Source organism: Sphaeramia orbicularis, chromosome 16 (assembly GCF_902148855.1).
Source record: "Sphaeramia orbicularis chromosome 16, fSphaOr1.1, whole genome shotgun sequence".
NCBI classification, from domain to species: Eukaryota; Metazoa; Chordata; class Actinopteri; order Kurtiformes; family Apogonidae; genus Sphaeramia; species Sphaeramia orbicularis.
Window position 1 is genome coordinate 48,784,882 of NC_043972.1, and position 22,901 is coordinate 48,807,782.

The window sequence follows — 22,901 nt, forward strand, 5'->3', positions numbered from 1 at the left end:
TTGCTGTCGTATCAGGAGTCCCATCTGACTTTAATCACCCTTCCCCGAAAGCACAAAAGGAAATCACCAACCTCTGACTAGATCTGGGTAATATGTATTTGGGTTTTTTCTTTTTTTTTTCTACGGGCACCATTTAACTTTACCCAGATGAAACAAGGTTTGACTTCAGAAAGCGAAAGACCACTTCTTGCAAATCATATCTTTGAAACCACCCCAAGGAGAGGCCTGAGGTTGGAACTACAGAACAAAAGCAAATGAAATTGTAAAGGCTGGGCAGACGCCTGACTGAATTTCCAACCCTGAAACCTGAATCAAACCGATACCAAAACACTGAAGCTGCGTGAAATAAAAGAAGTGATCATCCACGATGTAAGCTCTGATGATCAAAAATGAAAATCACATTGCGTATAAAGAATCACCTTCACATATGTTCTCCTTCATGTGTGTTTTTAGTTTAAGTGCAGATTAGTTTTGCTCAGAGCTGTAACTGAAGTTGACCTCTGCGCTTTAACGTCCCAGGGTCAAACGAACCATGTGGGATGACTGAAACAGGACGACAAATGAAAGACGCTTGATAAAGATGAGCAGTCAAGCAGAGTGTTTGTTCAAGCTGCTGTTTGTCTGAAGTGAACTGCTGAGAATCAGAACGTCAGCAGATCCAACAACAAAACAGATCACAGAGAGCATCAACCAATCTACTGAGTGAACTACAAAAATAATCATATTAGTTGAGTCAATCATATCCCAGGTCTCACACAGAGTGTTCATTAGTGTCCTTCCATTGAACCTCAAGGCCTCCACTTCTACCCAGCAACAAGAGATGTGGCAGTGCCCCCTAGTGTTCAATGTGGAAACTGAACTCCAGAAGTATCAAGCTTCATAGCATAATTACCCAAGTCACATACTATATAGGCAAAAGTATTGGGACAGGTGTTTCCTTTTCTAACAGGGGTCTGCAATACAAAACCAATAGTGACAAATTTCATAATTTAGTTTTATATTGTAACACATATTATACTGATTATTAATATTGATGTTTATATCTCAGACCAGCACGAACAGGACATCTCACAGTTGTAGACATGATGTGTCCCAATATTTTTGTCCATATAGTTTATGAACATCAATATTTTCTTTTTAAGGTTAACAGGAGATTTTTCTTCTTAAGTCAGATGTGAAGAAAATAAATGGTTAGTTGTGATAAAAATTATTATTTACAGTCAGAGCATGACAAATATTTTAGAAATTTAGAGGTAGAGCATTTAAAATCATAGTCATGGATAAAAAAACAAAAACAAAAAAGAAAAAATCAATGTTGAGAGAAATTAAGGAAAAACCATCTCTGGGGCATTTTGGAAGCAAAGATCAAAAACAATTTAAACAAAACTAGACAAAGACATGTAATGATATTTATCCAAATATAAAAGTATATTGTTTTGTATCCCAGACCCCTGTTAGAATTCAATGTGTCCCAATATTTTTGTCCATGTAGTGTATGACTTACGCTATGAGGCTAACGATAAGGGAAAAGTGCATGAAAAGGCGCAGTCTTCGACCTTCTGCATGGGTGATAATGTTCATTTTCAGTTTAGTTCAGAACAGAAAACAGATTCCAGGAAAATATCAGTGAAAGGCACCGAATAAACTGTATTTTACCAGTAAAATATCATTTTCTTCTGCAACATGACATGAACATGATGTATATAGCCTACAGAGTTTAATTACTTACTACTATTATATTATTTTTCTATTGTTTGTTTGTTATTTGTCTCTTTATGCTGCACATTTCCTTTATCCCATTGCTGCCTTGATCAGTGATTTTCCTTGTGGTGTGGGATCAATAAAGTTTCATCTAATCTAATCTAATCTAAGCAGTACACTGCAACATTTTGGTGTAGTTGACCCTATCATCAGCCCCTTAAAACAGTCTCATAATGGATCAAAACTATACTGTCCATAAAATATGAACACAAATGGTGCATGACTTAGTGACTGTCTTGATCCAGTCCAGTCACCAGGAAAATTTGTGGCCTTTGGCATCTCTGTAAAGCATGGATATGTGTGTAATCTCAAAGTCTATCACCCAAAAATGCAATCCTCTATGTTATCTTTTGCCCTATTTGTGAAGGAATAGGGGAGACCGGGGACAGTTGTAACACGGGTCAGTTGTAACACTTGCAATTGCTCCAATCAGGAACAAGTTAGAACTCACCTAATTCATTCTGCACATGCTCATTTAGTCCGTAGTCCATGTGGGAAGTTGTTGTGCTGTGAGGCAGACACATCAAAATTTGTGAGGGAAAACATAATTTTCTGGTAAGAAAGTAATTTTTTTGCTCAAATTACTTTTGCAATTACAGTGAACCCTCACAGTTCGCGGTCTCAGCAATCGCGGTCTCAGTACATCGCGGAGGTTTCAAAAAAAAGAAAAAAAAAAAAAAAAAAAAAAAAAAATATATATATATATATATATATATATATATATATATATATATATATATATATATATATATATATATATATGTATATGGACATCCTGGCCCAAAAAAAGAAACAAAGGCAGCAACTACCCATCACCATGTTCCTCGTCAAAAAAAAGACGCCACAAGATACGCCACAAGCTACTCCTACTGGCACCCCCACTGCTGCTGCTACTCGAACTCCTACGCCTCGAACGCCCACTCGTACTCCTGCTCGCTCATCTCCTCCTCCTGCAGCCCGTACGCCTCCGCCAGCCTCTCCTACTCTCTCGTAAGGGGAGTTGGTCGATGATGCGTCTCCTCTGCCCATAGCTCTCCCTCAGCACCTGTGCAGGTATCACATTCCATACTTCACACCTGCACAGGCAATCCATCATCTTCATTACCATCGATCATCAAGAATCATCGTCACCATCGTCATCATCAAGATCTTCGTCAGCCACGCACAGAGGAGAGATCGTCAAAGTGAGTGTACATTCCGTAGATTTTGCGTACACGCGTACATGTACATGTACATATACTGTGTGGTACTCCACATCGCGGTTTTTCACCATTCGCGGGGGGTCACAGCCCCCATTAACCGCGAAGTGTGAGGGTTCACTGTACATAGCTTTCTTTGTAGTTGGACTCATTAAAGGTATGTCATGTTGATTATGTGTCTGTTTAGCTATCTTTCATTCAGGTTATTTGTGGTATTGTTTTAGCTTCTAGCTGTGAGGCAAGCCAACTCATCACTAATGCACTCAGGGACAGCTGTAACAAACTTGCATGGGGTAGATTGTAAAACTTTCTAAAATGTTACAACCTACTCCAAGCTAAAATTCAATTGTTCTTCCAGGATTTCATGACCATGGGAACCCTGTCACTGTTTTTTTAGTTTTAACATGCCGAGGTCTCAGAAGAGAAAGACTGACGGGGGGGGTCCCTCTGGAGATCCACTGACGTAAAGGTCCACAGAAAGTCAGTCAGATCTGTGGCAAAACTGTATGCCATGTCACTCTATATAGATTCTGCAAAGGGAGGAAGAAGTTAGAAGATCAAGCGAACTTCCATGAGTAGGCTACAACTCTGCAACAAAGATGTTCACTGATGAACAAGAAAAGATTTGGACAGAGTATCTGAAAGGTGCTGCTGATACATACTATGGACTCTGTCCCACAGAGATAAGCACATAAGAACTGAGGATAAGTCAGGCTGAATTTATGAAAGTTATACTGGTGGCAACAAATAAAAAAAAAAAAAAATATTGAATAGGGAAACTTTTTTGAACATTTTTTTATATGTTTAACATTACAGGTAGGAGAACTTGCGTATCAGTTTGCAGAAAAATATGGCTGCAAACATCCAAAGTCATGGGATGAGACTTCAGCTGCTGGTCCAGATTGGTTTTCCAGCTTTATGAAACAAAACCCAACTCTTCCCATTAGTCAGTCAATATCTTAAGTCATTGTCATGGTCCTGATTTTATAATGTTACATTTTACCCCAAGGTATGTTACAAATGACCCGGACTATGGGGTCAATTGTAACATTTCACTCCTTGTGTTTGAGATAAAGTCATTCATTTTCTACAGGGTGGGGAAGCAAAATTTACAATATTTTGAGGCAGGGACTGAAAGACAGTGTATGACCAATTAGTTCATTGAAAGTCATGAGAATTTATTTGCCACAAGAAAATTTACATCATAGAAAATGTTTTTATTCTATGTGTCCTCCTTCTTTCTCAATAACTGCCTTCACACGCTTCCTGAAACTTGCGCAAGTGTTCCTCAAATATTCGGGTGACAACTTCTCCCATTCTTCTTTAATAGTATCTTCCAGACTTTCTCGTAATAGTTTTGCTCATAGTCATTCTCTTCTTTACATTATAAACAGTCTGTATGGACACTCCAACTATTTTTGAAATCTCCTTTGGTGTGACGAGTGCATTCAGCAAATCACACACTCTTTGATGTTTGCTTTCCTGATTACTCATATGGGCAAAAGTTTCTGAAAAGGTATGGATAATAGTGTTAGGTATGATTATGACATCAATATATGTTTGGTTTCAAAACAATTGACGTAGTGCCTGCTGAGAAAAAACAACTAAATGTTCATTGTAAATTTTGCTTCCCCACCCTATATTTGTGTTGCACAGACATTTTCTAGGTCATTTATTAGCAGACACTTGAAGCTAGTTTACATAGCAGTTTGAAGACACCGGGTTAAAAGAGCTCAAAGTCAGAGACAGAAATGTCAAAAATGTTGCAACTGTCCCCAGTCTCCCCTACTTATCCAGGGTATTTCAATGTTACCTCTTTTGCAAGTGCACTGGTTTCCACTGTAGAAATGACCTCGTACCAGTAAAAACTTGAAGCAGACATCACTCCCTTCCTCCCTTACACTGAATAAGAACTGACAAATATCTGCACTATTAGCGTTTTTATTTTTTTATGTGGCCCTAATATGCCGTCGTAGATATGGAATTGATATCGTCTAATGGAATTTATTTACAGTTAATGAATGTTGTTTGTTTCTGTCAGAAGTGCTGGTTTAAATGACATCACTTCATCACTCTGTTTTCTTCAATCAGTTTAATGATTCCAATGATGACAATATGACATAAAACAGACACTGGTGTCCGTAACATATAGGCTCTGTTTGGAAAACAGTCTGAGCTGATGTGACTCTATTAACCGTCCTCATCCTCAGAGGAGGAAGAGCAGACACGTATAGAAGACAAACAGCCACAACAGGAGTCTGCCCACACACTGAATTTAAAAAGGAAATATTGATGCGATCTGTCAATTAGGAACAGAGGGAACAGATAAAAGCTGGCTATAAAAAGGCCCGAAAGAAGAAGCAATCAATGTGAAAAGGACTTAAAAATGCACAATACGGAGACTTATAATTAACAGGCACATGGAGGAGACGCAGAAGGAAAAGCTCTGGTTAAGTTCTATGTTATTTTCATAACTAAACCATTTTAAGTTCTATTCAAACACAGCCCTTATATTAACCCATAAAGGCCCAGTGGTACTTTTCTGGCAGTTCCCAAATGAATTTTTCTCTCCATTTAAGCTCCATTTATTATAATATTATCCTGCTGTATTTTGCATTTTTCCCTGTAAATTATGTATTTTCCTATATTTAATTTAGATGTTCAGAGTAAATTCAAAGGTTGTTATATCAAAACAGAGAAAACTGAAGAAAATGTGACTTTTTCAGCAAATCTATCATTAACTGAACATAAAACAAGTATCTCCATCTACTGTCACGGATCCAACTCCATGGGTTTTACTGGTGAATCAATGTTGTAGAACAGGGGTGTCAGACTCATTTTAGTTCAGGGGCCACATACAACCTAGTATGATATTAAGTGGGCCGGACCAGTAAAATAATATAAATAGTAGGATAATAACATTTTAGTGAAATAAGTAAAATTCCATACTGAAAATGTTTCCATCTATGAATTGTACTCAAACATAACATGAACAAATATGAACAACCTCAAAATTCTTAAGTAAAACAAGTGCAATATTAACAATAGTACACCTTAGTTTATCATTTATACATGTGAATCACAACTTAGAGATCACAGTGGATCTACAAATACACAAAACATTAAATTATAGTTAGAATATTATTAAAATTCCACATACTTCTCTTAAGAGATTTCAGGTTATTCACATTTTCTTTTATAAAAGGCTGTAAATGTAACCATTTTTGTGTAATTTTACTTTTTTTTAATTTTTTTTTTACACTAAAGCAATGAGAAAAATGTACAGTTTTCATTATTTATAGGTTATTATAATAGTATTCTACTGGTCTGATCCACTTCAGATTGAATTGACCTAAAATGATTGTTAATATCTTCAGTGTCATTTTTGCTTTCATAAATTCATCCCAGGGACCGGACTGAACCCTTTGGCGGGCTGGATTTGGCTCCCGGCCTGTATGTTTGACACCTGTGTCGTAGAAGATGATGGTGTTTCCACGTTCACTACAGAGCCTCTGAACGTCCAAATGGGTCATATCTGATGACCATGAAAAGACGACAAACTGCATTTTACACCAGTTATTTACATGTATTGACAGGATTAGTGGATCATCAGGTATTAAACAGTTTAGATCAGTAGAGGCTTTTAGTCACCAGTGGATGTTTGGGTCTTTATGGGTTAATTGTGCAAATGCAACAAACCTTTTTTCGCCTATACAATATCTTCAAAAAATGCCAAATTGGGAAAAAATTATACTAGGTAGTTTAACACCTGAAGCTATCACAATGCTACCTGAACAACACCGAGGTGCTGCTCTATTTCACCAACTGGACTCCAAACTGGACCCAACATGGATCAGAGTAGAGGACCACAGCAAACGTATGCTGACTCTGGAGCCTCAGAGGATTTTAACCAGTCGATCAGGGGTCTTATACATGTTTTTATTCCCTCTGTGAAGACGTCGCTAGGCTGGAGGCCAAAGATGCAACTTGCAACATCTGCATCCTGGGCCAGAACCAACTGAAGGCCAGCGTCAGACTGAATTTTTCTCAGGTTTACTGTGTGAGGTATTTGAGAGAGACCTGCTACCATGTCCTCCAGAAACTGACAGGGTGCACCCTACACTAGTGGCTTAACAGGTCATAGACAGCAGCGACGCCTGAACAGCCACCAGATGAAGGAGCTACTCGTCCGACAGGCACGACGATGAGGAAACTGGAATTTCAAGGCTGCTTGGTTTGTTGGATTATACCCATGAAATTCTTAACACATGGGCAGAAAACAGACATCATGGCGGTTTTAGTGTCTATATGACCGTTGGATATGAGGAAATATGGTCAAAAACAGTATCAGACTATGTATAAGTGTTATTGTAAACATCTGACTGTGAGCTTAACCCTTTCATGCATACTGGCCACTGCAGTGGACCGTTATTTTACATCTGTTCTCTTGTATATTCATGAGTTTTGTTGTTTTAGTTCCATATCAGCCAACACTATGGACACTTATGCACCATCCCATAATACACTGACATTCATATCATTAATGTGTGTGGGACGAGTAGGAGTGAATGATTGGATGTGAATGAATATTTTATATAGATGGACTTGTAGAAATGCTTTTTTTTTTTTAACTGTTTTTTAATGTTTTAGTTTTTATTAATGTCTGTGTTTTTTTTAATGAGAACATCAGCCGGTTCAGGGACTACAGGTGGAAATGAGCACTAGTGCTATAACCTGGCACACTATATCGCTCCTTTTTAAGGTTAATGTATATTGTGCATTGTCCTTGTCTAAATAAATAAATAAAATGGAAAAAAAAAAAACTTTGCTGTTCTTGATAAACCTGATCTGCAGTAATATGTTTTAGTGTAAATTAATTGCTAATTGTTATTAGACTGTAATTAACAGTTTTCTTAATCAATTTTTTTTTTTTTTTTTTTTGCATATTATCACCAGGAATTGAGTAACAACTGGTATTTAGAGTATAATAAAATGTGAGAAAACGGCATTAGTGGCTTTAAAAATGTTTTTATTTCATAGTTTTCACACAGTTTATCACTTTCTGATAATGTGTTTTAAATACAGGTTTCTTTGCTTTAAAAATCAAATACATGGTGTCCAGCTAAGTGGACATTTTTGTAACTCCATGAAAAATAGGGTCATAAAAAATTTCAGGTGCATTGTTTTTTTCATGCCTAAAGAGGGAAAAATCACTCAAGAAAAAAGATTGACTAAGGTTCTCATAATTCATGCATGAAAGGGTTAATTCCTATACCGTTTTGATTATCTGCATTTTCTTCTGGATGTTTTTTTTCATGATTAGGTCCAACCATCATTGTTAGTGTCTTAAAGCAGCATATGACTTTCATCACAAATTTTTCTTCAAACGTGTAAAACCCCAGTGATAACCTAATTGTCATTAATCCATTAGTCTTTCCATGTAGAGCTGCACAATAAATTGTTTGAGCATCAACATCGTGATGTACATGTGCGTAATAGTCACATCACAGGTCCTGCAATGTAGGAAGCAAATGAACTCAACGTGTTCTCATCTAATATCAAAGATACCTGACACATACTGCACACAGTGATCCACCAATCACAGTTATTCTTAATCAGTTTGGAGTAAGTCGCTGGTAACAACATTGAAAAATGCTCAACGAACAAGAGAAAATCACTGTAAATGAAGACTTGGTGCCAAAAAGAAAAGCAACGTCAGTTATCTGGAATTATTTCGACTACAAGAAGGATGATGTTTAAACATGTGTTCTGTGTCGATAGTGCCTTGCACCTGTTGCCACAATGTGAGGAAACACAACTAATTAGTTTGAACATTTACGTCGGCACAATGCAGCTATAATGTCCTGAGTATTTTTTCATATCGCAATATATATCGCAGGGTTAAAAAAAATCACATCATTTTTTTCCAGTATCGTGCAGCCCTATTTCCGTGCTTATGAACATTAATCACTTCCCTCACAATGAACAACTTTGGAGAAGACTCCATCACAAGTAGTCTGTTTACATAACAAATATCACTCTGGCCTTTTTGGAAATTTTGTCACTAAGTGCATTGTGAGAATGGGAATTCCATGCAGCCACGGCAGCAACAAACAAGCAATGAAACCATGTCTGCTACCGGGTCCGAAGAAATGGAAGGAATCACTGTAATTGTCATCTTATAATATGGGATGTATGACTGTGAAAAACTTAGACATCAGTTTCATGGCATTTTCAGAATATGTCATTGTGTAGGTTTATCATACATGTACTGTAAGGAGCGAGTGATGTACTTCTAATAGGAATAAGACAGACCGGTATGTGGAGGATAAAGCTGTGAGAAAGTGAAAGTGAGCTCCCATCACCTTATCTTTGACTATTTATTACCCCCCCTCCTGGTTGAGAACCACTGGAGCACGCCAAAGTTTTTGTACATACGGACGGGACAGACAGACGACCAACTGATGACAATACCCTGTGGTGAGGGCCGAGGGTAACTAGTTAATGTTTCTTCTTAACGTATAGATGTGTGTCATAGTTTGTCTCCATGTCTTCAATTCCTTTGTAAAGACTGACACCAAAAACTGTACAGCATACGTTCTACTTTCCCAGTTATTTTTCTTCTATACCCACTAGGGATGCAAATTATCAGTTAATCCAGTGGTTCCCAACCTTTTTTGTCTTGTGACCCCATCTTAACATCACAAATTTCTGGCGACCCCAGACATTCAAAATGGAGACTTTTTTTTTTCTAAAATTAATTTGTTTTTGATCATGTAATAGTTTTCTATACTATGTTCCAAATGAAGGTAAATTAGACGACATTTAGTCTATATAATGTATAATATTATGGACGGAAGCAGAAAAGCCAGGTGTAGATTACTGCACAAAGTGAGAATTTTATTTTCCTTGGTCAGGATATGTACAGTCAGTCCAGCTTGGATTTACAAGGAGGACAATTAATACTGAACAAACAAACAAAACTATGAATTATGAAAGAGCTGCAGCATCTGAAACCGACCACAATGAACATTTGAAAGATAAATAGAACCACAGTGCTTCAGTTTCAACTTCACAGTTTGTCTTTTATATACTGGGATTGTCTCTCTCAACTCACCATATATTTTTATTAGTAAGTTTTGTTTTGTTTTTTGATTTTTATCAATTACTAGAAATTTCAGGTGACCCCATTTGAATCCCAGGCGACTCCATGTGGGGTCCCAATCCAAAGGTGGAAAAACACTGGATTAATCCATTAATCATTAGTTGGTTGACCTTATTGATTGATTAATGATAAGCGGCAATTTTCCTGTTAACCTAAATTTCTCTTTTTCGATAGGGTCTAAGAATAAAAGCTAAATATTGTTTACTTAATGAAAAAAACATGTCATATTCCTTAATGACTGACTTCTTGAACCACTGGATACAGTACAGGCAATGACATTTATGGAGTAGAACTAAAGAAATTCTGCAGAGAAATTCAGTAAAATAAATAGATCTGAAGAGGGGCAGTTTACAAGAAATGGGCATTTCTGACTTTGCATCACTGACATGATGGAGCGAGATTTCAGCAGTGATGCCCCCCCCCCCCCCCCCAACTATTGTCCATTGCCACCGGGGTGACCGCGGGACATACCTGTGGCCCAGATCAGGAGCCTGGAGGATATTTTCAACTTCAACATGAATGTTTTCACTGACCAGATAGTCCAGATGACCGCGGACTAGACCAACCTCCAGGGAAAACACTCCGTCCGAGACTGGTCCCATACTGGTCCAATACCGACCCCGCATTTGTGCGGACGGGCCGGTCTGTGTTTGGCTCCACCATGTACCTAAAGCCATCCTAACTCATCAGCGCCATGATTCGGTTTGATGACCGGCTATCCCAGCCGCGGCGTTGCAGCGCGGACAAACCGACAGCCTTCGGACAGGTGTGGACAGGTATGGACAGGTGTGGACAGGTATGGACAGGTGTGGACAGGTGGACAGGTATGGACAGGTGTGGACAGGTATGGACAGGTGTGGACAGGTATGGACAGGTGTGGACAGGTGGACAGGTATGGACAGGTGTGGACAGGTATGGACAGGTGTGGACAGGTGGACAGGTATGGACAGGTGTGGACAGGTGGACAGGTATGGACAGGTGTGGACAGGTGTAGACAGGTGTGGACAAGTGGACAGGTCAGGGTGACTCCCCCCGTTATTCAACTTAAGCAATAAAGCCTAGTTTGGGCAGTGGCGACATCACAAATTCCACCGCGGAAAAGGGCAATTAAGCCCCAATTTAATCGAGCACATTCTTATCAACAATTAATTGTCAGTCGATAGTAATTGTTTACATCCCTACTATCCACTACATTCAGCTGCGATACTTTCTCCCATGGTCACTCAGATCTTTTCATACACATGTTCCCCACCAGCATGTCCATGTGGGCCCCAGAAGGGTTACAAGTGGGCTGCGTGTAAGGGTCCCATGTGGCTTTGTCTGCAGTTTCCATGGTGGCCCCACATGTGTTTGCCCATATCAGAATCAGAATCAAAATCAGAATCAGAATCTCTTTATTGTCATTGTACCAAGGACAATGAAATGGAGGCAAAGCTCTTAGGTTCAGTGCAAGAATTGACACAGACATCAAATATCAGTAAAACATAAGTATAAGTAAAAGTAAAAATATAAGTAAAAGGCACAGTTATTTACATTAAAAAATAAAAAGTATTGCAAACTAAGATCAGTCTAAGATAAGATCAGTCTCCCAATAGAAGTGGGTGGTACTTTGGAGAATAACTCAACTAATTACATGTATGTAAATATATATGACTTCCTATCAGTGTTCAATAGTAACTATAATGATATATCTAACTATTTCCATGTTATAAGCCATCAAAATGTGGACTATTATAAGTAAAGGCACATTTTTAATATCTCTAAAATCCATCAAACAATCATGTAGACATTGTCCCAAGGGAGTTACATATGAAATTTGAAATGAATCTGATCAGTGGTTTTGGAGAAGATTATTGAAATCTAGACATCAGCGACCTTGAGTTTGACCCTATAAAGTCAGTCAGGGTCAAAGGTTGTCACAACCCTATCTTTTCTGCTCTCTCTTTTCTTCTCTCTCTCCCTTGGCCACACCTCCTCATTCCCTGTTCCCGCTCCCGCTAATCAGCCTAACTCTCTCCACCTCCACCTGGCTCATTAGGCGGGGGGGTATATATACCTGTTCTCTGGCCTTGCCTCTCTCCCAGATTGTCTCACTTAGCGTGTACTCTTCAGCATTATTTTCCGAGCCTGTTCCCAGATCCTGACCCAGCCCGTCCTGACCCGTTCCGCCTGCCACCTGGATTCGACCTCTCTTGCCTGCCTGTCCTCGCCTGCCTGTCCTCGTCCCCCGGTAAAGACCTGCCTTTGTTTCACCTCGCCTCTCCGCCTGAGCCCTGGATGTTGAACCGCCTTCTGCCCATGACCACATCTTCAGTCTGCGCCCACCTGGTTCAAGAGAGGATTCTCCGGCTCCCGACCTACCGCCTGTCCCTGGCTCTCCTACTGCCTGCTCCCTGCCTGTTCTTAGCCTGTTTGTTAATAAACTGTTCTAAACTTTTAATTGATGTTTCTGCTGTTGGCTCCTCTGTACTACCCGTGATAAAGGTCATGGACCCAAATGGAAGTCCATATATGGCCTCCTATCAGTGCTCAATAGTAACTACATTGATCTATACAGACTTTGAAGACATTGTCCCAAAGAGGCTACATATTAAATTTGACATGAATCCGACCAGAGAAGATGTTTGAATTTACTGCTAATGAAGACGATAACAACAACAGACAAAGCACCTTCACAAAAGCTCATGCCTATTGGCAGGTGAGATAAAAATATAGAAAACACAGAAAAAGGGCAGGGTCTTTTATTTTATTATTACCAAAGATGTGGCCTTTAAAGACTGGCACGATACTGCAAGATGAACATTTATTTATTTACTGGTAAGAACCAAGACTTGAAATGACAAAGTGGAAACATGGAAACGTGTGGAAATGGCTCCAAAAGACTCCAAACCAAAATGTTTCCATTTATCTGTATTAATACTATTAAGTCAGTCATATTTTCGATGAGTCATTATGGACTCATTTGCTTCATCCTCTAATGAGTGATGTGGGGGTCCTTTAGGAAATCAGAAGGCTTTTGATTGACAGCTGTGATTGACAGCTCTCCCACCTGCTGAGTTCATCTTTCTCAACTGATTTTTCGTGACACAGAGCTCGACTGTAGCGTTACACCAAGACTGTCAGAGGATTAGGTTTCATCCAGTCTGAAAGTTCTGAAGAATAACTTGACATAATATAACATAATTCATTTATTCATTCACGTTTATTTCAAACCTAATGTAGGTACATTAACCCATTAAGACCCAGACGTACTTTTGTAGCACTTCCCAAATAAATGTTTCCTCTATATTTTACCTCTCAAGGGATTTATCCCCTTTTATTATAATATTATCCTCTGCATTTTGCATTTTTCTGTACAAAATTATGTATTTTCCTATATACAATTCATTGATCATGTAACATGAACATGTCATGTTCATAAAAGCTTGGAGTAAAGTTGAAGGTCATTAAATCAGAAACAGAAAACTGAAGAATAAGTGACTTTTTCAGTAAAATGTATCATTAATGGTAGGATGGGAGATGTTTTCCTGGAGCATTTTTTACTATATTGCTTAAAATACCCTTCACACCCCAATTGCAACCAGTTAATTAAATGCTCTAACACAAAAAAAAAAAAAAAAAATAGTCACCTGTGGAACAGACAGGACTGAAAAAACACCATCCAATCATTTTAACTGGCTCATCGAAATGATTGAATGGTGATATGTCTATCAAACTTAACTGCCATTTGTCCCTCCCCCTTCAGTGCATACCCCTCTTTGGGTATGAATTGTGCGATCTCAGAGGCTTGGAGAACTTGTACAGGAAACAAAGACAGAACCAGAATTCAGGAATTCATGGATCTGTGGGGGGGGGGGTTGGAGGAGACTGAATGAGGTAGGCTCCACAGGCCGTGCGAATAGTTGCAGTGCAGCGCTCGTAAACACTTGGGAGTAAGCATTACGTGTGCCAGTACTCTGGAGGCGTGGCTTTGGGGTGATGTCTAGAGAAAGGGGTTTCAACTTTTGAATTGTGTATTTTCAAAATGTAGCTTGCTCAGACCATATTTCTAAGATGGCCTACCCCACCTTTGACTGAACACAAAAACAAGTGTCTCCATCCACTCCATGGGTTTTATTAGTGAGTCAGTGTTGTAGCCTCTGAACGTCCAAATGGGTCATATCTGATGACCATGAAAAGATGACTAACTTTACACCAGTTAGTTACATGTGTTGATAGGATTTGTGCATCAACAGGCACTAAACATTATACATCAGTAGATAATTTGGATTCCAGTGGCTGTTTGGGTCTTTGAGGGTTAATAATAATGACATTCCTTTGGTATTGAATGGTCAGCTTCTGTACTAATGTGTTTATCTATAAAGTTGTCATTACTGTTGCATCATCATGACTGTGTGTTGACATTCATCAAGTATTTCAGATTATTTGATGGCATTTAATATCACCTTTACATTCATCTTTAACCTGTTTTTTAAGGTTATTTTTTCTCCAAAAACCAAGGCAGTGATCACCAAATGCTAGATTTGAGGTTTTCAGTTGGTATTCCACCGTCCACCGGTTGCTGTTCATTTATCTTCTACAGGCTGTGGTTTCAACCCTTCCATTTGACCGGCACTTCCCTGCACTCCTTGACTCGAGTCATTCAGTTAATGCAAATTTGTCTCATGTCAGGACTTCAGTGTGGATATGAATAGGAACAGGAGACTGACGTCATTCTTTAACTGTTTCATTTGGGTTTTTAGAACAAACACACTGAAGAGCAGAACTTGTTAGCTGAAAGGACCCTTAAACACAGCCATTAAACTGGATTTTTCTAAAGATTATCAGAACTCAGCACTGCAGCTGAGCAACCTTATATTTTCAGCAAATAATTGTTATGCCCGTCACACATAATTTTGAGGGGAAACGTGAATTGCAGCTGCATTAAGTGTTCAGTTTTCTGCCTGGAGCTGGACTCAGGCCTCTTCAAACTACTATTACTTTAAATAACAGTGATTTTCATTCCGTACCTCATGGGGAAACTTTTTGTTCTGGGAAAACCATATCTGGATGAATGCAACTCTGTGGCTACATAAGAGATTTCATCAGTATAGAACATTTAATACTGTGTGACAGAGGTGGTTCATATTTCTATTAAAGTAGCATGGAACTGTTTTTTCAACCTTCTGGTATCTGTGTGAGCATATTATACACACGTTGCACTTCATGTTATTAAAAGTCATAATATTTTTCACACTCTATGTTAGGTTAGAATTCAAATGTTATTCATATTTGTACATTCAAATTCTGACCCAGCAAACCCAGTGAATCTGCACATTCTAAGCAATGGAATATATATATATATATATATATATATATATATATATATATATATATATATATATATATATATATATATATATATATACAGGGTGGGGAACCAAATTTACAATGAACATTTAGTTGTTTTTTCTCAGCAGGCACTACGTCAGTTGTTTTGAAACCAAACATATATTGATGTCATAATCATACCTAACACTATTATCCATACCTTTTCAGAAACTTTTGCCCATATGAGTAATCAGGAAAGCAAACGTCAAAGAGTGTGTGATTTGCTGAATCCACTCGTCACACCAAAGGAGATTTAAAAAATAGTTGGAGTGTCCATAAAGACTGTTTATAATGGAAAGAAAAGAATGACTATGAGCAAAACTATTACGAGAAAGTCTGGAAGATACTATTAAAGAAGAATGGGAGAAGTTGTCACCCGAACATTTGAGGAACACTTGCGCAAGTTTCAGGAAGTGTGTGAAGGCAGTTATTGAGAAAGAAGGAGGACACATAGAATAAAAACATCTTCTATGATGTAAATTTTCTTGTGGCAAATAAATTCTCATGACTTTCAATAAACTAATTGGTCATACACTGTTTTTCAATCCCTGCCTCAAAATATTGTAAATTTTGCTTCCCCACCCTGTATATATATGTCACAGTAGAGATTGAAATCCAGTAGGATTCCTAATCCTACTAGGACAGATAGTAATTTCAGTTTGTCCTAGGACAAACTGAAATCCTACAAGAAATTAGGATCTGAAGATTGGAATTCCAATCTGTCCTAGGAGAATTTACAATCCTACTAGGACAGATTGTAATTCTATTTGGAAGTGGGATCTGAAGATTGGAATTTCAGTCTGTCCTACGATTTCGCCATCACTATTCCAGCTGAATTATTTTCATATCTTAGATACAGTATATGGCCCTTAGGTCAATACACATTGTAACCAGGATGCCAGCTGTCCTATCTGGTCCAACCTTATTCAATGGCCGTTTGTAACTGTCATTGGTATGTAAATGAGACACATTTGTATTCAGAAATCGGTAGAATTTGAAAAACATACCTGTAAACAACCCGTTGCGATGGCAACATACAATTTTATTATTATCTAATTGTTGCCAAGCCATTCAGAAAATGTACGATGTTAAAGTTGGCATTGGCATTTTGCTGCCCCCTGGTCTAGATGGTAGGGTTAAAAGTAAAAGAAACAACAATATTCTTACAAACCATGATTTTATTCAGAATTTACACAGACTTTGAATCTAATATTCTATAGAAACAACAATATTCTTACAAACCATGATTTTATTCAGAATTTACACAGACTTTGAATCTAATATTCTATAGAAACAACAATATTCTTACAAACCATGATTTTATTCAGAATTTACACAGACTTTGAATCTAATATTCTATAGCTAAGATTCAAAGACTTTTTCTAAGACTTAAATGTGCTGCATACTACTCACTAGTTAAGTGACAATAACCTTAGTCTATAGTACTAACTTCAAAATTTCAAACAAGTAATACTATAGAGGTTTTGTCAGTTGTTTTTTTCTAATACTTAAAGGTGCTACATACTACTCAATAGTGACAGTGAACTTAGTCTATAGCTAACTTCAAAATTTCAAACAAGTAATACTACAGAGGTTTTGTCAGTTATTTTTCTAATACTTAAATGTGCTACATACTACTCAATAGTGACACTAACGTTAGTCTACAGCTAACTTCAAAATTTCAAACAAGTAATACTACAAAGGTTTTTCCTTACACTGAAATGTAAGAAAATGTTGTACACTACTCACTAGTGTACAATAGTTGCAAATTACAATCTGTCCTAGTAGGATTGCAAATTCTCCTAGGACAGATTGGAATTCCAATCTTCAGATCCTAATTTCTTGTAGGATTTCAGTTTGTCCTAGGACAAACTAAAATTTCAATCTGTCCTAGTAGGATTTGTAATCCTACTAGGACAGATAGGAATTTTAGTTTGTCCTAGGACAAACTATAATTCCTATCTGTCCTAGTAGGGTTAGGAATCCTACTGGATTTCAATCTCTACTGTGACATATATATATATATATATATATATATATATATATATATATATATATATATATATATACCAGATCACTTAAGCTTTTGTTTTTACTGCTGTACATATGTGATATCTCTTCTCCAAAGTGTCATATCCCTATATACACAATGCAGACATTAATCCTAGCCAACCCTGAGGCTTAGATGTAGTTGTAGTATGTTTTTTTCTACTTGGTAGTTGGCCTACTAGTAGTTCATACAGGAAAATGTGTGTGTTCATGTAGAATACTTGATCATCTGTCAAACAAAACACTGTGATGATTCACAAGATGCTGACACATGTCCAACAGCCAGTAAATGCAGTCATATTTAACTACACACACCAGTTAGATATAGGCCTATGTTTAACACCGTTGTGTGATTTACAATAGCCAGTAGTTGAGAGAATCACACAACGGTGTTAAACATAGGCCTATATCTAACTGGTGTGTGTAGTTAAATATGGCTGCATTTATTGGCTGTTGGACATGTCATGCACTTCTATTGTTCGAACTGTATAATACATTCCACAGCTTCTGCGGCTGCCTGTGTGTTTTTCATGCAGACCCAAATCCTGCTTGAATAGACAGTTATCTTTTCATGATTATTAGACTTTCGTTCAGTTCAGATTTAACTCCCTTTACCATATAAACACTGGTTATAAATGGTGCGTGCACAGTAGACCCACTCCCTCCTCCAATTGAGGACTTGCAGCTGACGTCACTGGTCATGTGACTGTTGTTTACACCGCCTTACTGGTAGGCACGCTATCTGGATCCAGAAAGTCAGAACTGTTGCTTTATATTGTGTTTTTGTTTGGACTCGTGTTTGCGTGTTTTGTTATTTGTAAGTCTGCTTGTGATAAAGGCACCATAGATGAGTTTCAGTGTTTACTAACAACAGTGATGCGCGGTCAACTCAGAGGTAAAAACGGGAGTACCAGCTCCAGCCAGCTCACATCAGCCACGTACACCTCCAGGCTCTCCCTCGGAACTCGTGAACTAGCCGATATGTTAGCTGTAAAACGGTCCATTAACTGTCTGTGTCCAAAAGATGATCCCATCTTCTCTTTCATGGCCACAAAATTTGACTTGACCGCATCGGGAAGGCTGTCCCATAGTAGAAAAGCAGACTTGCACAGATGGATGGGGAGTATTCTCACCAGCTCCAGCTGAACTCACCGGTGTCGCCCGCCGTAGCTCCGACTGCCACTTCCAGCTGCTTCACCCAGCTGAGGAAACTCTGGCTGTCATCACTGGCAAAGGGAGCAGGTAGATCCACAATCACTCTGTCTCTATAGGGTGATAGTCCAGGGGAAGCCCTCCTGGCAGGTTTAAAGGGGTCTTCATCACCGTATCACATGATGACAATTCTTTTTTTCCACGCCGCCAATAGCAACAGGTTAACTATACTGAGAAGCTACGCTAACCGTGGTAATAACTATAAACAGCGGTCGGCAGAACAGAACCACCGCTGCCCCCAGTGGAACTGAGCGGTCTTTCTGCCTAATTTATACTTGGTGAAAGCTGAGTAATAAACGGTACACAGGAGTTTAGCAGGTCCATCGTTTAACACGTTGTATGATCCAAGGAAAGCTTGCCTACCAATATGGTGTCATGATCTGTGCTGGTGTGACTCTCAGCTCCTCCCTCTGTCATGGTCTGTGCCTGTGTGGTCCTCAGCTCCAGTCATGATCTGTGTCTGTGTGGCCCTCGGCTCCTCCCTCTCCTTATCTCCTCATTTTATCATTATCAGACTCACCTGCTGGCGCTGCGTGGCTGCAGCCAATTACCTTCCAGCCTGTTTAAGGCTTTGGTTTGCAGCCATGCAGCGCTGGTCCATTCCTCTTCACTCCGTTCCATTACACTCCATAACCCGGACACTTGTTCATCTCCTCTATGGACTTTGACCCAGGTTTTGTGTTAGTTTTTGTGTTTATCCGTTGTTTAGTTTTCATTTATGTTTAATAAACTTGTTTTTTTTCCCTTCAGTACTGTGCATTTGAGTCCTCTTATTTTCCCCCGTTGTGACATATGGTGTCATAAACAGAAAACCATGTGATCATGTGACGTTTGTGCAAAACCTCAATACCAGACATAAGAGAGCCTGGGGTGCAAAATTTGGCACCCAAGCACTACCCACAGGAATAAACATCACATCCTGAAAAGAAGTAAGAAAATCAAATAGTAATAAATAGATCATTTCAAAGTACTACTGATGTATAGCTCAGCAGGTAATGCTTTGGATCACAGTGCAGAAGACTGGGGTTCAGTTCCATCTGAAGTACTGAAGTTTGTCTGCTTATTTCCAAACAAGTTGCGTGGCGCCAAGGGCGCCGGTAGGTAAATCTGCCATTGCACGAGTACTCTTCTCTGAAGTGAGTAAAAAATACGTATTTTAACATTTGACCCTAGCACCAAAAAAAATAATAATGCATTTTTACTAGTGTTAATGTTAATCATTGGCATATGCCAGACTGCAATAAATAAATAAATAAATAAATAAATAAATAAAAGTAATGAAATTTTTATGCAGTATGTTGAAAAATAAATAAATAAATAAAAAAACCCATCAAAAAATAGTGTTTGTTTACTTTACAACCATGGCATTTAAAGGGTTAAAAATATGACAGTTATTGAGTATTTGATTTTTTTGTTAATGACTCAAGTTGATGAAATACAAAAAAGAAATGTAAAAAAAAGTTAAAAACAAACAGTATGAAAATAATGCTAAACCATTTTTATTGAAAGAGCTATGTACCTTACTGCCAATCAAGCGGTCAGTGTTTTTCTTTGATACTGATGGAAATAACAGTGTATTACCATAGCACCTGGTTTGCATATAAACAGCAAGGTATGACCAAAATTTAATATTTGTACAGAAAATGAAGTAATTTAGCGGTGCTCACTGGGGTGACTGATGCTGGTTAGAGGTGATATTATTATAGACGCACACCTCTCACACCCCCACATTCAGTTTATCGTTCTGCCCTCTCATTCATTATCGCTGACAGTTATTCCACTCATCATTGCATCGTGCATGAACAGATTGGGTGGACGTTTCTAACAGTGAGACGTGACAGGCATCGGCTTCTATTTATTTATGAGGCTTTTAATGGCAACATGTCTTCACACATCCCTCACTTATTACATTTAAGTTATGTCCAAGTCACTGGTTGAAAGGTCTGCATGCAAATATTCAATACTGATTTTTATTTTTGTGTGGCATTTGCAGCATCTTACAACATGCATTATAACAGAATAATACCTAGAGATAGATTAAAAACTATGATTACAATCTAATGTTTTTTTTTAACTGTGTTCTGTCGTTAATTTGTTTACAGATTCATTTATTCAGAATAGTGTATTAATACCAGGGGAAATTGTGTGTTACAGTCGCTCCAGGTAGGTATATGAAGAAGTAGCAGGGAACTAATGATCAATCTTGCAAAAATATATAAAGCTCTATATATATACAAAATAGAACAAGCAACTTGTACAATATGTACTAGATAAATATTATCAATATAAGTAAAAGAAATATACGTGAATATCATTTTTATGTCTGTTTATTCTGTTTAAAAACTTTTTTTTAACATGATGAGGTAGAAATTCCACTGTTACCTTTCAGTTTATTGTATCTGAAGTATATCGTTAGCCTCATAACATAATTGCCTAACTCATACATAAATGGACAAAAGTATTGGGACACATTGAATTCAGGTGTTTCTTTTCTAACAGAGGTCTGGGATACAAAGTAATACTGACAAATGTCACAGTATAGTTTTAGATTGTGATAAGTATCATATTGACTATTAGTATTGATGGTTATATCTCAAATCTGCATGAACAGGACATCTTACAGCTGTAATCATGATGTGTCCCAATAGTTTTGTCCATTTAGTTTATAAACACCAAAAAGTTTAATGGGAGATTTTTCTTTCTCAGTGAGATGTGAAGAAAGTAGATGGTTAGTTGTGGTAGAAAATTACTATTTACAGACAGACCATGAAAAATATTTTAGAAATTTAAAGGTAGAACATTTAAAATCATAGTCATTGATTGCAAAAAAAAAAAAAATGTTGAGAGAAATTAACCCTTTCATGCATGAACTTTGAGAACCTTAATCAAGATTGATGAGTGTTTTTATTCCTCTTTAGGCATGGAAAAAAAAAAAAAAAAAAAAAAAACAATGCGGTTGAAAACATTTTTATGAACCTATTTTTCATGGAGTTGTAAAAATGTCCACTCAGGTGGACACTGGGTTTAATTTTTGAAAGAAAAAAACATGCATTAACTGAAGTACCATGTGAAAACTATGATTTTTAAAAAAAAAAATGCTGCTAATCTTATGTTATGTCACATTTTAACATACTGGAGATAATATGAAAAAAAAAAAAAAAACCTTTTTGTTTGAGAAAAAAATGTTAATTACAGTCTAATCACAATAACAAGCAATTGATTTACACTCAAACATGTTGGAGCAGATCAGGTTTATTAAGAACAGCAACGTTACAGTAATGGTCTGAATGTCAGTGTATGGGATGATCCACTGTGTTGGCTGATATGGAACTAAAACAATACAAACCATGAATATACAAGAGAACAGCTTTGAATAGCTGACCACTGGAGTGACCACTATGCTTGAAAAGGTTAAGTAAAAATCATCTCTGAGGCATTTTGGAAGCAAAGATAACAATTTAAACCCAACTAATCAATGAAATGATATTTATCCCAATATCCCTGTGACATTTGTCATTATTGTTTTGTATCCCAGACCCCTGATAGAAAAGAAACACCTGAATTCAACATGTCCCAATACTTTTGTCCATATAGGGTATGACTTATCCTATGAGGCTGACAATTAACTATATGTCAGTTTCAGTTATATCAGCTGCTTCTGAACTGATTTGGCTGTCGCAGTGTTGGCTTTTTGGAGCCAGAAGTGACAAAAGGTGCCGAAATATAGGAACTAGAGGAGTCAGAAATGAGTTGGACCCTTAAAGTTCATTATGCGTTTTGTATCCAAGTCATTATACAGCCTTATTAATGGAACCTGTTAAGCACGACTGCAGTGGCGCTGTCTGCTGGGAAAACATGATTTATTAAATAGAATGACACACAGTGAAAGTCCAACACAGGCAGGTGAGCTGTCATACAGACCTGTCAATCAAAGCCTTATCCTATTTATCCTGAGATCTGATTAACAGAGCAGAATATATAATTTAAATGATGGATGGGATCAGTTACAGCAGGGATGTCAAACTCATTTCAGTTCAGGTTCCACATTCAGCCCAATTTTATCTGAAGCAGACCAGACCAGTAAAATAATAACATAATAACCTATAAATAACCACATTTCTAAGCATCTCTTTGTTCAAAAAAAG

The 22,901-nt window shown here is 37.8% G+C and overlaps 1 protein-coding gene across 1 annotated transcript in view; it reads left to right on the forward strand.

Moving 5' to 3' along the window:
• The first annotated feature begins 2,527 nt into the window (after window positions 1–2,527).
• Window positions 2,528–22,901, forward strand: part of LOC115435827 (cysteine-rich secretory protein 3) — a 35,388-nt gene continuing 15,014 nt past the window's right edge. The window contains exons 1-3 of the mRNA XM_030158439.1: window positions 2,528–2,751; window positions 2,846–2,945; window positions 12,238–12,535. Coding sequence (XP_030014299.1) covers window positions 2,528–2,751; window positions 2,846–2,945; window positions 12,238–12,535 — 622 coding nt within the window. The remainder of the gene's footprint in view (window positions 2,752–2,845; window positions 2,946–12,237; window positions 12,536–22,901) is intronic.